The 14160-nt window shown below is 47.5% G+C and overlaps 2 protein-coding genes across 16 annotated transcripts in view; both read right to left on the reverse strand.

Annotated features, from left to right (window-relative positions):
- The window catches only part of LOC149354180 (uncharacterized), a 320413-nt gene that overhangs the window by 174761 nt on the left and 131492 nt on the right, over positions 1–14160 (reverse strand). The window lies entirely within an intron of this gene.
- LOC149354181 (uncharacterized) overlaps positions 1–14160 on the reverse strand; it is a 99341-nt gene that overhangs the window by 67784 nt on the left and 17397 nt on the right. For 7 of the 13 annotated variants that reach the window (XR_016291219.1, XR_016291220.1, XM_089583124.1 and 4 more), the window contains 2 exons: positions 5079–5277; positions 1294–1526 (listed from right to left, as the gene is read on the reverse strand). Coding sequence is in view for 11 of the 13 variants with exons in the window: in XM_089583124.1 (XP_089439250.1) it covers positions 1294–1526; positions 5079–5277 (432 nt within the window). In the remaining 2 variants the exon portion in view is untranslated. Of the gene's footprint in view, positions 1–1293; positions 1527–5078; positions 5278–11061; positions 13110–14160 lie in introns of those variants that run through there. The other 6 variants (XM_089583122.1, XM_089583118.1, XM_089583117.1 and 3 more) reach the window with 3 other exon arrangements.

Consider the following 14160-nt stretch of genomic DNA (forward strand, 5'->3'; position numbering starts at 1 on the left):
CTCGGGCTATGAGGTATGAGGGTCGCCGTAGTGAAGGGCTACGGAAATTTCGACCACCTGAAGTTCTTCAAGTAAAGAGGTCAAAGCGCTTCTCTACAACACGTTCTGGGCGTGTTTTGGGATAAGCACGCGATATCTAGTGATAACATTTGGTTCAGTATGGTCTGGACGTCAGCATTTGCAGTTAAGCTCATAGGATTTCATCGTCAATTTTTGCCTTCCTGGTCATAACTGCTTTGGGAGTTATGTAACAGATATTTCAGTCGTTCTAGGCATGTGTTTTGCCCTCTGTACATGCACTTATTTTTAGTTGCATGTTTTCTTCTCTGTACTATGATGCATTAAACCTTAGGACACCTGGATCATCGCATGCTATTTGCCTGCGACCACTATATTTAGGTTTCCATTCCATCAACCGAATGAATGCGGCGGGACAGGTGGCTTCAAGGCACGGCAAACACAAAAAAACCTGAAATACCACCGCTGATACATCATTCAATGCCTTTCCAGCTCTTGAAGCAGCCTGGTTTAACCGTTGTAGTGACTTTAAACCACATATCAGCGATAATACTCCAGTTTTTTTTGTGCGTCACATGACGTAAAATCACCACTGACTTCAAAGCCATTGTTCAATTGGATGAAGCTGAAACCAAAACAGCATCGAGAAGAAATTCGAATATAATTTATTTAGCCATCATAGGGGAATACTACAGGGTGATTCAGGTATAATGTCTAAACCATCATTTAACACAAGAAAACATGCCAGCAAAATTTTGCTCTCTACACACATCTAAGCCTAGCATGTGCACCAATCAATAGAGGTTGTAGGTGTCTACGCACATTCACTGATGCACACTCACGCACATGCGCGAAGACGTTTCCCTTTGCCAATGAAACAGTCGGCGATAATCTACAATGCAAAAGGGAAAGCAGATCTGTGAAATAACTTCGATCAATAATAACTTTGCAGACCAGCCGACTGATCAACATTGTTACCATCTGATGGCAAATTTTCGGTCTTCCTTAAAGACTACATCAAGCATTCTGAGTTCCATTGAGTACAGATTCCAAGTGGACATCCAAAAGTCTAACAATGCAGAATAAAAATCAAGACGAAGTGTTGTCAAAATAAATATAAAAAACCAACCCATTTCATTTTGAAGCCCGCGTGTAACGCATTTCCTTGTGCTACAAACCAGGCAGAAAAGTTACGGTAAGTAACCTGCGGTCATATGAACCGTTTGGAAGAAAGCAGTTTCAGGTGTGTAACCCATTTCGTGAACGTTCACTCACTGGGAGCAGGAGAGGGAGAGCGTCTACGGAAGGCAGGTGCCCCAGAAGAGGCCCAATTGAAGCCAGGTGACGCCACATTACATCTGTCAGTGGCACAAGTTGGAGCCACTGCCGCAGAGCCGGGTGCGATGCGCCTCGCTAGGGACTGGAATCCATGGCTCCACTTCTTTGCCGAATGGGTGTCCCAGCAGCAAGCAGTCGGCAGGGCAGAAGCTATAGTCCTCTTGCCCCGTCTGAAATAGAGTGCAAGAAAGCGTTCTGCTTTCGAAACGGACAATGGTTTGTTGCTTGTCCATATCTGCTTCAAAAATATGCCTGTAAGCTTTGAGTTTAGAACCTATGAGCAGCTGCAATATGTTGGGGCTCATCTGATTCCCCGAACCACACGGGAAGTGCACTGTACGTTCTCAAATGAGATGCAGTTAGGGGCACAACAAAGAATGCACAGCCAAGAATGGTTGTTAAATAAGCTGATTGATGATGATGATAGATTTTTATGGTGCAAGGGCATCTGTAGCCAAAGAGCGACATGGCAAGGTGTTCTCCTACTCAAGGTGGGGTCAAAGACCCAATTCCCAAGCATTCCACCCTAAGCAAGCCGAGCACCATACCAGGGGGAAAGTTTGTGCCCATTGTATGACTGGTGGGTACCCGGCGGCACTGGTGATCAAACCCCGCACCTTCCGCATGCTAGGCGGATGCTCAGATCACTAAGCCACCGCTAAATGTGGTTGTTCAAGTATCACTGTACACTATTTTCACTGCGATCCTCACGATGCTTGAACAAAGTGAAACCAGGCGAGAAGAAAATGCAGAAAAAAGCGGGAGGGGGGAGAAGGGCCCACCTAAGGGCAAACAGCATTTAGTTCATCAGATAACTTAAGAAGCGTGTTAGCAGCTCTCTAGAGCAGACCTACAGACTGAACAGTAGCTATTCGTTTTTGTGCAGTTAGTATATGTGTTTAGGGATATGGACAGTTTGAACAGGTTCACGACACCTTTTCATTTTCCCTTACATACTTCATTGCCCCTGCTAACTTTTAGCATAATTGGTTATGTTATTACTCGATTCGATAGATGAGAATCCAATCTTACTATTTAGTCTGGCAGTGATCAGCAGGTATGTTGCATATCTAGTGCTTTTGCAAAGACAGAGCATTTCTCTTTCTGGAAAATTTAAACATACATTAGGGGTAAGAATGAACCGATTATTGACGAACTGCAAGACACTTCATTGCCCCGTTGAACGGAATCTACCTAACCAGTTGAAATGGAGTTCTAGCATGATCAATTCATGTACAATGTTCATAGAACGAAACGAAGTAAAAGGGACGCGCAACCTTCGGTACATCAACCACCCCGTGGATGCTTTGCACGACCGTCGCAATGGCACAACTCGCAGTGGCGCACCTTGCAAGTGAAACCAGCACGAAGCGAAATGCTTACACCACGCCATCACAAAGCACCAAATTCTCAAAGAGCTGTTCCTTCAGTTGGCGACGGACAGAGTCATGCATGGCTGGCTGTATTGCATTATTTACGAGACGCGACAAAATGCCGAAGTCGAGTTCCACAGCATGCTCTGGTCGCGAATTTCAAGGCCCTTAGCTGCTGCCTACAGTTAGGAGATCAATAGGCCATAGCTGGTACGTCCCCGTTTTCGTGTCTGAGTTTCGTCGCATGTGGCTAAGAAATGCAGTGCACGCTGACCTCCCCCAGCCAGTGTGACCTGCACCTACTTAGAAGAGGGCAGAATCTATGCGCTGGAGGTGAGTATGCATTTCTAGACTATACGAGGTCTGTTAGAAAAGTATCCGACTTTATTTTTTTTGCGCACACCTGATGGATGTGAAACAAGCGCGCTTACAGCAGCCGACCTTGAACCCTCGTGCGCATGCACAAATTTTTTCCCGCCTGCCGATAGCGTCAGTCACTGGGAAGCAGCGTTTGAGTGAGGCAGTGCGCAGTGCTCTCGTCGGTTTTTTGTTGCAAGGAAAATGGCGGAGCGAGAGGAGCAGCGCTACTACCTGAAATTTTGCCAGAAACTTGGCGATAGCCAAGTGGAAACCATTCGAAATATTCAGACGGCTTTCGGTAATGATGCTATGAGCAGCACATAGATTAAGCAGTGGTGCAACTGGTTTAAAGACAGCCGCACATCCGTGGAGAGAGAGCCACGCTCCGGTCGGCCATCAACATGCCGAAATGACCAGGTCATTGCCGAAGTGAACGCTGTGGTGATGCGGGACTGTTGTGTGACTATCCGAGAAATTGCGGGAGAGGTGTACATCAGCAATTTTTCTGCACATTCCATTATCACCGAAGATTTGGCCATGGAGAGAGATGCGGCGAAATTCGTGCCGAAGCTGCTGATGGTGGAGAAAAAGCAGCTTCGTGTTGAAGTCTCACAGGAGATGCTGGATTCCACAAACAGTTACCCTGACTTCACCGACGCCGTAATCACTAGTGATGAGTCTTGGGTGTACGGGTACGACCCGGAAACCAAATCCCAGTCGTCACAGAGGACGCATTCCACGTCACCAAGACCAAAGAAGGCCCACCAAGTGCGCAGCAATGTCAGAGTGATGCTGACTGCTTTTTTGACTCCCTCTGTGTGGCACACCACGAGTACGCACCCCACAGGGTCAAAGAATGACTAAATAGTACTACAGGGTTTACTACAGGGAGTACTACAGGGAAACCACACTACATTGCACATTGCACACTACCACTACATTGCACAGTACCCGTGTACTGTGCAATGTGAGTGCACGTTAAAGAACCCCAGGAGGGCGAAATTTCCGGAGCCCTTCACTATTTCATCCCTGATAGCCTGGGTCGCTTTGGGACATTAGACCCTTCAAAATCATAAACCATAATTTCCAGTTCCATCACGACGAACAAAGTGAGTTAAGGTCACAAGAGGCATTCAAAAGAAAATCACTGCTTCATTGCTTTAATTGATTAAAACTTATGTCAGCCACCCTCTACAGCAATCGCAGCAAATGAACAAGCAGCTTTTATATCACAGTTCCCGTACACTCCTCAAGCGACCTCCAGGCACAGGCATTTTGTACATGTATCATTCGGCTGTTGTCTAAACCGACACAACATGAGGGCAAAAAATTCAATTAATTCCGCATGCCGATGCATGTTTACTAATATCTTGCGTACAGTGAAAAAAAAAGACATATACGACATAGAGCCTTTAATTAGTAATTTTCAAAGAGTGCTACAGTTTACCTTGTAGCTTCATTCAGAAGTTCATTTTACATCCTTCATTTCAAATACACAGCTAATTTACTCAACAAGATCCGGTAATAGAGTAGCTGCAAGATAAAATTTGCTACTGAATTACGCATAAATATACAATTTTACAATATACAACAAAAAATATTTTTCATATTTAGGGAAATCTAGGGAATTTTTGGATGCAAATTGGGGGAGAAGTGGCTCTGGAGGTTGGCAGCGCTGCTGGGCTCCCACATTTCTGAGCAAGTCGGCACCGCGGGAGAGCACTGCTTGTTCCTGCATGCGAACAACCACTGGGTTCGGTGACGTCACATTAATTGAGGCAACAGGACCTTTACGTCCCTCCATTCAGATTGAAGTGCAGAGCGGCTCCTCGGACAGAATTCAATATCATATTAAATTATGTTCAACTCTAGTGCTTTTACCGAAGCTTTCTAGAAGGCATCGCCCATGAAACAAATATCGTTTGTGTGCGTTCTAAATTTTGCATCAGTACCCCTTTAAGGATCCCAAGAATACAGCGAGATTCTTGCCTCTGAAGGTATTCCGAGATCAGCTTCCTGCCTGGTCTGCTGGCCCTCGCCGGGGGCTCCGTGGCTGGTGCTTGGGAGCCAAGAGGCGGCGCCAGCTGACTCCTCCGCGTTCCGCGTGTCGCTTCTTCACCGGGCCTGTCCCATCGGTGGTGGTGGCAGCTCATGCTGATGATGCCTTGAGCATACGAACAAAAATTGCCTAGAAATTTGATCAGACCCACATAAGCGCATTCTAAAAACTGAGCTCATCTGCTGGCACAAAAACGAAGAGTAAAGGGCATAGTTTGGTGCATTCGAAAGCATGCATAGAATGCTATGCGATCAGTATGTATACAGACTGTAAGGGGTGAATGGCGCCAAAAACTGAGATGGGCGGATCAAAGCACACCGCAGGTGCGGCAGACCGAAGGGTGTGAGGTCGAGTAGATCGCTTAGTGCTCCCAACGGTCTGCACGAACAAAAAAGAACGCAAGGATGAAGAAGCAGAGAAAAACGTCTCCACCTCACCGTCAAAACTGCAGCACACATAGCAAAGTCTACTGGCCAAAGGGTTTGCTTTGCATCCATTAAGTAGAGCAAGGCAAGAGGAGCGTTTAGTCTAGCCTTTCGAGCCGCTTTAGTCCTTAATTAAGGGTACCGTGAATTCTCCACTATAAGGCTCTTAAAAGCCGGTCATGCGGCCGGACAAGATTTGACCGAGAGTATACATAGCCCCAATAGCCTCGCTGAAGCTATGTACGGCTTAACAGCTTAGAGGCATGTGGTTCATTGCGGGAAGGACATGTATTTATTTTCACTTTAAAGCCACTAACACTGTGGCGCCATCGATCCGACCTGAACACGAGGGTTCACAACGGGGCTGCCTAGAGAAGATGCCTGGTGTCGCGTCAGAAATGGTTTCGGCAAGTTTTCGGTTTCGTTGTGCATTGGAACAACTCCAGCGCCACGCAGACAGGACAGGTGTCTTAGCACATAGTTTTAGCGGAGCGCGATCCACAAGCCTGATTCTTTTGCGTGGGGGAGCTCTCAAGAAAACAATTTTACCCAGCACCATCACCTTCCATGAGCGCAGAAAACGTCAATGCATCGTCCCCCCCCCCCTCCCGGTTGGAACTGCCCTTCATTGATATGCATGAGTCATCACCTTCTAGAATGTCCCAGTACCTTCCGTAGCAGGAAAACTTCCCCAGTGAGGTGAAGGGCACGAAATTTTAGATCAATGAAATTCTGCATAAATACACAGCTGCTGCCAAAATATAGAAGATCAGAAGAAAGCCATATCTGGAATACACTAGTGCTCTCGATGCAGCGGTCAGATCTGGTGCAAAAGTGCACAAACTTTCTTCTGCTGCGGCCGTCTGTTGGAGTTTGTTGCGTGGTTTGACATATGCGCGGGATTGTGCTAGGTGTACCGAACGCTGCGCATTTGTTCAAAGTGTATCTCGTGGAGCGGCTATGAAATTTCTTAATTCCAAAAGTTGAAGAATTTGACACCGTCCTTTCCGTTGCGTTGTACAGAGTGGCGCACACTGCCACTCTGACCGTCACCGATTCAACGGGTACCTTGAAGAGGCAACAAACTTTGAATTCGAGAGGTTACTCAGACTTTTGTTCGAGACGACGTTTGATAGTTCATACACGGAATTCAAGCTGTTGCTGTTCTATCAAAAAGTGACTGCCGCAATTACAGAAGGAAAGAGTTGCCTGATCACTAAAACTATATTTGAACACAACACGCATCCACTGTCGGCGGACGGTGACAGCGGGGTGACTATCAGAGTTATCACAAACATTGCAATCACTCACGTATTGAAAAACATCTTACCATCTCAAACAAAAACATTTGACAGAAGTTTATCAGGCTGGGAAATTAATTTTAGGAGAAATATTACTGATGCCAACCAAGTTCATTTTGGAAAGCCAGACTGCGCCTCGACCATGAAGAAGAAACCGAGCCGGTCCCGAAACGACGTGTTTTTTTTTTTCAAAATTAACTAGATTGACGTCAGTAATCTTTCTCCTAAATCTCACCATCTGCCTTTTATGCAAATGCTCCGTCGCGCTACGAGTAATAATATTTGCACACAAAAGAGACAGTAGACCACCCTGCACTACTTGCACGGGAAAAGAACTCGCCGGGAGGCTAGTGCAGGAGAGCTTGAGCAGCACTACGTCAAATCGGGTGCCGAAGCGCAGCTGGCACTAGCTGCACAGGGAAATCGAAGGCGTGAGTGCAGCGCCGCCTGAAGTGGTGCAGGAAGTGCAGCCAAATCGAGGAGACCAAACATTTACCCAACACGCAATGCGGGCCTTTCCAATCTTCCTGAGGCCCCCTATTCTAAACCTAGGGTCAGGGCGAATAGGGTTGCCCTATCCGCATGCACTTAGTGTTAGGGGAACGGGTTCATGTTTTCTGTCTATAGAATAGGGTCGCGGATGGTGGCTTTACGTTGCTTGAAGGCCGCGCCATGACGGCAGGAAAGAGAAGCTTTCAGAACAAATCAGTTAATATATATTTTTCATTGTGTAAATAAAACGACACGCGAACTGTTGCAGTTACCAATTTCTACTTAGGAAGTGCGAAAAATGATGCAAAGATTTTTTTATACTGCGGACATGTTGAATCGAGCCAAGACTATCCACACAGGAAGTTGCCGCCGCCGCCACTAACAGCAGATTGCCCCTCCATGTGCGTGCCTTGCTTTATTTTTAGGCATAAGTTCTGCGCTCGCTTTGGCGCTAGCCCTACAAGAAATGCTTTTCACATTTTTTAAATTTTTTGCCATGTCCAGCGCCATCTCGGGTAGAACCCGCAGTGGGAACTCTCGAAAATGTAATTATTTTCAGTTTTGTTTATGTCCGTGCAGATAAAATATATCGTCTAAATAAGAAAAGTGTGTAACCAGAATGCAAATTTTTTGCGACTCCTTTTTGGGCCCCAAATTGCATCCTGTTTGTGGAGATCAGTAGTTCGAACATCCCGCGCTTTCTGAAGCCATTCGACGTGTACTCGTTAAGCCTAGCAGCTCTTAAACACGGAAGCAATCTGAAAATTTGGCGTGTTTCATCGTTAAAATTTTGTGGTTTAGGCAACTTCAGCCAAAGCGAAAAGCCTAGTGCGCCTTTAGTTTGCTGTGAGCGTGAGCCACAGAGTAGCGGCAACGACAAATCGGTGATGAAGAGAGACAGCCCGCTTCGATGGGCGCTGCCATGTTGACCCAACGCAAAGCAGGCTTTGGGGCGCACGCTATTTCGCCGATTTAGCGTTAGCGTCGCCCGCTCACCCAAATACCCAAGATCCGTTAGCGTTCTGTGCATGCGCAGTAGCGTACCGCTATTCCCCTGTGACCCAAAGCAATATGGTGACCCTATACTAAATTTCTCCACTCCCTGCTGCGGCGTCCCACAGGGGCACGCTGCACAGGGGCGTGTGTAAACGGTAGCCCGATCTAGTAACAACACATAAAACCGCATCAACGCTGAGTTGATTCGGTTTACTGGGGTTTAACGTCCCAAAGAAACTCAGGAGAGACGCCGTAGTGAAGGGCTCTGGAATTTTCGACCACCTGGGGTTCTTTAACGTTCCCTGAAATTGCACAGTACACGAGCCTTTAGAATTTCGCCTCCATCGAAATTCGGTTGCCGCGGCCGGGATCGAACCCTCGTCTTTCGGGTCAGCAGCCGAGCGCCATAACCACTGAGCCACCGCGGCGGACCAATGCTGAGTTTCATTTTCATCCGTAAGTACTAATAATGAGGGTGAGTGCATTACAAGCAAGAAAAACTATAGAAATAAAAGAAAATGTAACAACTGAATATATTATGAATGAGAACTGCTGCGCCACGTGTCCTTGCTACACGAAAACACTGCATTTAGTTAGGCCTAAGAGCATGAAAATCGCCAAATTATCGGAAAAATAGGGCTAAGGTACACTTAAACCTGTACTTGTGGACGAGAGAGTGCGAAAGAAAAGCGAACTGCTGCCATTTCAGCAAGCTATCGCGCCAAAGAATCCAGCGGCGACGTATTTATTCCGAAATGGGCGGACAGGGCGAGTATACGCCCCACTAAAAGTGTAATATTTGATCCGTTCGTTCTGCGCAGTAAATTTTAAGGCAAAAAAGGCAAAAGCCGTTAATGCTCATACTACTGGCCAAAATTCTGTCATACTATCACTGTCAAGCAAACTGATGACGTCATCGGTGGTGTAGTATGTCCTAGCCTGAATACTGATATCTTAGTCATTAATGACGTAACTGAAAATTATTGAAACCACTGTAAAATAAAAATAACAAAAAATAATAATAACAAATATAAAAATTTCCCAAGTAATAAAGATATAATAAAAAACACATAAACACTCATAAAATAAAAATGAAAAAAATTAGGCAGTGGTTTAGCTCTGGTTAAGCCTGGATATACAAGCGAAAAGCTGCAGTTGTGCTTGGTTTGACGTCATGGCTGTCGCAGTTGGCGCACAATGCACTGGAAGCCCCACGATAACGATGCAGGCGTTCGGCCGTCCACACACTGCCTATACAGAGGAGGAGACGCCCGTGTAGTGAATACAGTGCTGTCTTAGAAGGTTGCTTTAGAGACATGTACTGTGGCGTCCATTCCTTTCGGGTGTACACCAAGATATGAGAGACAGGCATTTCATTTCCTTAAAACCAATTTTCCTTTCATTTTCCTTAAGGCCCTTACGGCGCGGTTCGGGTATGCACCGAGATATGAGGGACAGGCGTCCTTTCCTTAAAACCAATTTTCTTTTCATTTTCCTTCCCTTACGGCGCGGTTCGGCTGCCCACCGAGATATGAGAGTTTCCTGGCGCACTGTATTTTATTTTTTTTTTCGTGCCGCGTGTGACGTCACTCGGTTTCGCGCATGCGCAGCTGTGGCAAATCATGGCTCCGACGGCTTACGCGAAGCGCGGCTGTGGTGCGAGTAGTGAAGCTTTTCGCTTCAAAATAAACACTAAAGACGTCATCGGAAATCGTCGTAACCGGAAATGTACTGGGCATACGCGCGATGTCCCCTACGAACGCCGACCGCCTCTCCAACTCCACCCCACGGCCAGAGGGGGTCGTGCTCCACCATGGAAGCTGCGGGAGCATGCCCGTGACGTCACCTATGACATGAAAACCACAGTAATCGGGGCAGCAACACAGGCGGAAGTTGCTTTCGCCTCATATCCCATTTTAGAAAGGGCCGCAATAGCATGATTCATGATTAATTTGGATCACTTCGTGTTCTACCACACAACCACGACCTAAAGCTGCATCGACGGGCTGGTCGACGCAGCGGCGGCGGCGTCCGGCCTAGGCGAGCATCCCAGCGTTCTGTGCAGCACGTGCTGGCGCCACCCCTTCTACTTCGGCACGTGGCGACATCTTGCCACGCGCGTCGCCACACAAAGAAAGCCGGGAAAGATGCCGCCGTCCACGCTTTCGCTCGCAAAAATAAAATCTACCAAAGCAAAAGAGGGTAACCACGGAGGCTCTTGAGACTCCATTGCGGCTATCACCGCCTTTAAGCAGTTCTACAATATACGCTTTTCCTGCGGTGCATTTAGTGCTTACATCTATTCTCGACGACGAGATAAGACAAATTCTTTAATCGCGCCCCGCTGCATGCTGGAGCGCGACACATGGGAAGCAGCCGAATGTAAAAAAAGCGCCCGGTATCGAACACCCGAACGCGAGGTCCCTTTTTAAAGCGCTCTGCAGCGCTCGCAGTTCTTTTCCTCACCTAATATGAAAAACATTCAGCTTCTGAAAACAGAGGCGCAATGCGCTCAGCGCTAAAGGCTCAAGCCGATTGTCATAGGTTGTGAAACGTGGCCCTGCATCACAATGGGATTGTGAGGGTGGCGTTCGAACTCGCGGTTCGAGAAGCGAGACTCCTCGAAAGTTTGCCTGAGGGAATGCTGCTAAATCACCACGAACATCTAGGAAAGCGCAGAATTGAGAAACGGTGCTCACCTAGTACGGCTGCGCAGCGGCAGTCAGTGCAGGGACAATAAATGACTACCCACGTACAGAGAGTCTTCCTGCATTCACTGGCCGTTGCAGAATGACGGCCGCAGCGCTCAAGTCAAAGCAACGGCGACACGCTGTGGCGCAAGAGATGCTCGCGGCGAGTGGCCACGCGCTACTCTGCTTGTAATTTTTATTTGTTACACTTGCAAGATTAGCACATATTACAGTTTTTTAATCATCACTCTGCATGTATAATAGTTTTATTTTCATTCGCTGCTTCTTTTCATATCTTTTGAATGTAGCAAGGATTCCAGAATGTTAGTGTCGTATTCGCGAATTAACAAATGCATGCGGCACCTGGCGGCGCAGACAAGAAACGAAGAGTGGAGGTGCAGTAGCAGACGCCCCTCGGAATCACGTTTGTATAACGCTCATAGAGCCGCAAAAAAAAAAAAAAAATACGGAAAATGTGAACAGGAAAATAAATCTGCACCAATTCATGTCGACGGAGTGACACATTGTCTCAAAAATGTCCTTCGAGCTGTAACGATCGGCGCCGGACGATTGGACGTATTGCGATTCTCCGCGGATGTTGAAAAAGTCACACCGAGAGCATTATTTTCGCCACTTTTGGTGGTACGATTCCATCATTCCTAGCATCTAATATCACCTCCGTAAGGTTTCTAACGTGAGAAACTCTTATGCAGCTGTTATGCTGGTACTCGCCTTGGCTATCGCAACGTGGGCACGCATAAACAACTGCGACAGCTGGGATCAGAGCGCACTTCGATCTCGTGCAAATACGTTAAAGCTATCGCCAAATGCGCGCAGGAGAGCAATCTATGACTGTCGGCTTATTTCGCCGCATCTCTTCTTAACGGGCGAGTGGCACCAGGCTCAATATTGGACCGCGCGCGTTACTGCGACAAGCGTCACTTGTGCGACCGTTCGCATGTTCGGCGCCGCTCGCAGGACTGTAAATTTTTGCACTTGAAGCATGAACCTCGTATTTGTTTTGTGTGGACTTCAGTAAAGCGACGACTGGCCGACACGGCACGCGTAGAAGCCACGTCCACGCACACAGCAGCGGGTAAGCAGAGATGCGCGCTCCAAGGTATGCGTTACTCGCTCGCAAAAAGGTGTCACGCTGGCACGGAGGAGCTCCTTCCAGATTTGATGTGCGTCTACACGCAGAGTAGTTTTGACATCCATACCAAGCCACACTTGCTGTACCTGCCAAGCACTGAATAATAAATAAGCCGCACAGGCTCAGCAGCGAGTTAGCCGAGAAGGCTGTCGGGAGTTCCTTTCAGTAGATTTGCACACTGACGTAACAAGGCACTGGTGTTTCTGTGTCCTATTAGGATCGGGTGAGCGTGGTCGGGCCCGAGAAGGGACGAGGAAGGACGGGAGACGGGGTTACGAGAAGAAACAAGGAAGGGAGGAGTTTATGCAGGAATATTTACATTATTTACATAAGAGAGCAACTGAGAGGGACTCTCAGTGAAAGAGAACGTCTTCAGGAGTCAACAGGAGTGCTCTGGAGTCCTCAGAACAACGCCCCGTTAAATAACGCACGGATTCCCCAGATCCCTGTCTGGGGAATATATTCCGAAGAATGACGTCCAATCGCATGGGCAGACGTGGACCCGGGAGGTACAACCCACGGCTGGGCGGTGCTGGCTGTCCCGCTCTCTCGTAGCTCGGTTGATGGGAGAGGGTAGAGGCTCAGTAATTAAACACTGCTGTCTTTCACTCAGCACACCACCCCTCTGTTCGTTGACCCGAGGGTCGACTCGGCCACGGGACGCCGCCATCGTCGCCGCATCTTAGGCCTTCGGCGGTCTTTGACTTTCGCCGCTGCCACCGTGGTCCCACGGTCCTGGAAGGTCGCTGCCTTAATCCACTTAGGCAGGAGGGGAGGCATCACAGACGCTACAGCACCCCTCTTTGACCTTCGCCGCTGCTTCTGCCGCTGCTGCCGTCTTTGCCAGCCCCCGCCGCATCTTCGGCCTTCGCCGGTCAGGGTCCGCTGCCTTAATCCACCCAGGCAAGAGGGGGGGGGGGGGGGGGGGGCATCCCAAACCCAACAGTCCCCATGATAAGGCCGGTTCACATGCAGGCGACTGAGCGATTGAGCGGCGCGTCGCAGCGAAAATTTCCAACTTGTTGAAACCTCGCCGCTTGTCGCAGCGACGACTCAAAACAGGTTTTTCCGCCGCGGCGACAGGATTCGCTAGCATTTTCGCTGGCATGTGAAACAGGCTATAGGGACCTACTGCACATGCTGATGCATCTACATCCGACATACTTCATACTGTTTCTTACGCTAGTCTCACTTATTTAGTTTACTTTTCCCTAAGGATTACCAGGCACCAGCAGCAAGTGTGGCAATGTTCGAGTAATGCAGAATAATAAAATGGCACCATCAAGGAAAAACAAGACATAGGAACCATGTGGTGTTACTCACAAGCATGTGTTATGGCTTGCTCTACAGTAGCTTGCATCAAATGCAAAACTTAACCGCACACACCGACAAGGTTATTAACAGAGCTATTGGCTGCTATATACCTACATAGCCTGATCCGCCACTGGAGCTGCACTTTTGCCTTATGCATTCACTTTGAGTTGACATACACGAGATTATATTTTTGAATTTTCAATTTTTACAGCAGTGTTCTGCTACCTCGACCACAGTATGATTATAATGAGCTTGCACTGTGAAGGAATTTTGTTTCTTTCATTACTAAGCATATTCACAGAGACACCATGCATGGACCATTTTTATTATAAACCACAGAAGAATTACACACCAGTTTTCACTTTCACTTATACGGCTGTGCCAAGCACATCAAAGCCCTCCCCTAGTTTTAAGCAGGGAGGGAACAGCACAGCTAAGTGTCAGCGATATCATTTGCATCAAACAGCAGAGTAGATAAATAAATAAATGAGACTAGTTTTATGCTAAGCGCAATGTGGTATTTATTATTGAAAAAATTACACTGTCTTATGGCACTTGCCTATCTCAATCATTCCAACTACTACTTCACAGCAATTATACACATTCACTTACAAAACATTATCACACTTCTTTGAGCCCAG

Source organism: Amblyomma mixtum, chromosome 3, assembly GCF_055824585.1.
Source record: "Amblyomma mixtum isolate Tamu chromosome 3, ASM5582458v1, whole genome shotgun sequence".
Taxonomy (NCBI): Eukaryota; Metazoa; Arthropoda; class Arachnida; order Ixodida; family Ixodidae; genus Amblyomma; species Amblyomma mixtum.